Below are 3,642 nucleotides of genomic sequence, written 5' to 3'. Positions count from 1 at the left end.
TGTGTAATACGTATATATGTGTAATACATACATAAGTGTAATATATATATATATATATATGTGTAATGCATACATACGTGTAATATATTTTTACACATAATATAATACGATTCATAAAGAGAAAATTTCAAACATATTTTATACATATACATATATATATATATATATATTTTTTTATTTTTTTTTTTTAGAAAAACATAAATATTTTCTTAAAAATTATATAAAACTTACTGTTTGAGTCAACGGCACTTATAAATTTTAATAAGGAAACAATTAATACTAAAATGTATGGCTTAATTTGTTTCATTTTTGAATTATATATATGATAATAAAAAAAAAAAAATTAAATAAATAAATAATAAATATAAAAATATGTTTTATTTATATTTTAAGATATATATATAAAAGGAAAATATTGTATATAACTGTAAGTTAATACAAACAAAATTAAAAAAAAAAATATATGTATATAAAGAAATAAAAAAAAAAAAAATTATATTATAATATATAAATGTATTAAAAAAATAAAAATTTTAATTTACATATATTATAATATATGAAAAATTCTAAATTATTTTCATAAAAAAAAAAAAGCTCTTTTTTTTTATTTTAAGAATATTTTTAACTTAAAATAAATAATAATATTTATTATATATATATATATATATTATATTTTTATTTTTTATTTTGAGGCAGTATTTTACTATTTTTACTGCTTATTTAAATATATATAAATATATATTTTTTTTTTAAAATATATATTTTCTTGTATTTTAAATATATATATTCTTGTTTTTCTTTTATTTATTTATTTTTTTTTTTTTTATTATTATTATATTATATATTTTATTTATTGTTTTTTATTTTGTGTGATCTCTTTTTTTACATATATATATATTATTATTTATTATACGTATATCCATATTTAATTTATTATATATATATTTATTTACATGTAAAATAAAAAATAATATTATTATATTATATATAAATAATAAATATAATTTTTGATAATTATATATTTTTTTAAAGAATTTTATTATTTAGCATATTATCATATTGTACATATTATATATATTAATAAATATATATATATATAATTTTAAATATATTTATTATATATATATAAATATATTTACAACAATTTTCTTAAAATTTGTACTTATATATATAATAAAATATTTTAAGATATATATTTTTATATTATTTATTTTAATATTCCTCTTTTAAGAGAATAACGACCGATATTTTATCTTAATATTATGTGCTTATTAATTTAACTTTTTTTCACCTTAACAATTTTTTTTATACCTCTAATATATTCCCCATATAAAAAATATATTATATATATGTACATATATATATGCGTATATTATATATATATATATATATATATATATTTATTTATTTCAATGAAAAAAAAAAAAAAAAATATTATAATATATATGTATAATATTATTATTTTGTATTAATTATTAAAACTGTTTCCTTTTTGCCCCCACTTCTTTTTTTTTTTTTTTTTTTTTTTTTTTTTTTTATTTTCTCTTAAGGGTCTAAAATATTCTTGTAATATGAAAAGAGATCAATATATTCTTAAAAATAAAAATTAAAACAAAAAAAACAAGTTGCATGTCATGATATATTTAGTGCTTTTATAAAATATATAATACAACAAAATAATAATATATATTTATATATAAAATATATATATTAAAAATTAAAAAAAGGAAAATAACTCCTTTAAAAAATTATATATAATTAATTATCCCCTCAATAGTATATGTAATAATATTATATATATTATTATTATTATTATATTTTTGTTATACATACCAAAAAAAGAAAATTTTTTTTTTTTTTAATAATAGTTTTAAAAAAATATTAAATGAAAACATATTTAATATTTTTTAATATTGTTTAAAATAAAATATATAATAAACAATTATTATAAAATGTATTACCAAAAAAATTAAAAGAAAAAAAAAAAAAAAAAAAAATTATATATATATATATATATATATATATATATATATATTTATATGTATTATTTTATTTAAATGTACATATTATTATCTTATAATATTCGAATAAACTACTGCCCAATTTTACAACACATACATTTTTAAAAGATTAAAAAAAAAATTTAAATACATATATTAAAAATATTAAAAATATTGAAAATATAAAAAATATTAAAAAAATATTTTTATTTTATACATATATGTTTTATTTTCCCTCATCAAGTTCAATAATTAAATACTGATAAAATATGTTTTTCACTTGACTTTTTGAATTTTTATTTATATAAAGAAAATTTTGTTCATTTATTTTGTGAATGTCTATATTATTATGGTTCGAATTAGATGAGGAATCAGAAGAGAAAATATTATCATCCATTTCATTACTATTATTATTTATTGATAAGTTATAAATATTTTTATCCTTTTTATGTTCTTTAGTTGTGTTATTCATATATGGAAATATTTCATCATGATGATGATGATCCTTATTATTATTATTATTATATGTTAAGTTTAATTTTTTAACATTTAAGGTTGTATTAAAAAATTGTATGTTATTAAAAATTTTATATTTAAAAATATAATGATATTTTTCTTGTTGTAATAAAATTTTATAAATATGATTAAAAAAATTATCTGTAATTTTATTTATATCTATATATATAATATTATAACAATTATATTTTAGTGTGGATTCTTCTGTGATATTAATTAAGTATCTGATATTATTTTTTAATAAGATAATATTATCATATATACTTAATTCACAAGGTGATAAAAAAGATGAATCTGGTATGATAATTGAAAAATTATTATTTTTATAAAAGTATTCTAATATATATAATATATCTACACTATTGTTAGTTCTACTCATTATACTTAATAAAAAGAAGCTCAGAATAAATGATTTTAATGGACATGTTATATATTTCTTTTTTAATAATTTATATAATAAATATATAATATTTTCAAACCCTATACTACCATTATATATATTCCCATTAAATGAAAAAACATCTCTTGTTACATCTTTGATTAATTGCTTAATATCAGGATATAAATGATTATTTTTTATTTTTCTTATAATTTTTAATAATAAAAATTTATTTTTTAATAAATGTTTTTTATATATATATAAATTATTCTCATCACATATTTTTTCAATCTTATCATTTTCGTTATGAAATGTTATTTCAATACAATCCCATATTTTATGAATAATATTACTAGTAATGTTATCATCACCCACCTTACTTGTTTTCTTTTTTAACTTTAATAAAAAAATTAAATCATACAAAACATTCATTTGAATCTTTTCTGCTGTAATCTTACTTTTCCTATATTCATTCTTAATATTAAAATTAGAAATATAACTTATCTGTTCATTATATAATGATAATATGTTCGAACAGCTATTTAGCTCATTCCTTTTGTTCTTTATTTCGCTCGTGCTAAATATACTTTCCTTTCTAACATGTTCTGCATATTCATCGTTTTCTAAGTCTTTCAGGTCCGCAATCAACTTGTCAACATTCATGTTAGAAAAAATATACATATATATAAATATATATATATATATATATAATATAACTATAAATTATATATACATATTTTATATGAA

General features: G+C 13.6%; 1 protein-coding gene across 1 annotated transcript; it reads right to left on the bottom strand.

Moving 5' to 3' along the window:
* Nucleotides 1–2,226: 2,226 nt before the first annotated feature.
* On the bottom strand, nucleotides 2,227–3,558 carry PGSY75_0917800 (hypothetical protein; the record flags this gene model as incomplete). The annotated part of the gene is made up of 1 exon (XM_018785589.1): nucleotides 2,227–3,558. One exon carries the CDS (start codon nucleotides 3,556–3,558, stop codon nucleotides 2,227–2,229), a length of 1,332 nt encoding a protein of 443 aa, XP_018641930.1.
* Between the last annotated feature and the right edge of the window lie 84 nt (nucleotides 3,559–3,642).

Source organism: Plasmodium gaboni, chromosome 9 (assembly GCF_001602025.1).
Source record: "Plasmodium gaboni strain SY75 chromosome 9, whole genome shotgun sequence".
Classification (NCBI taxonomy): Eukaryota; Apicomplexa; class Aconoidasida; order Haemosporida; family Plasmodiidae; genus Plasmodium; species Plasmodium gaboni.
The sequence above is the reverse complement of the archived record's forward strand: the minus strand, read 5'-3'. Positions and strand labels throughout refer to the sequence as shown.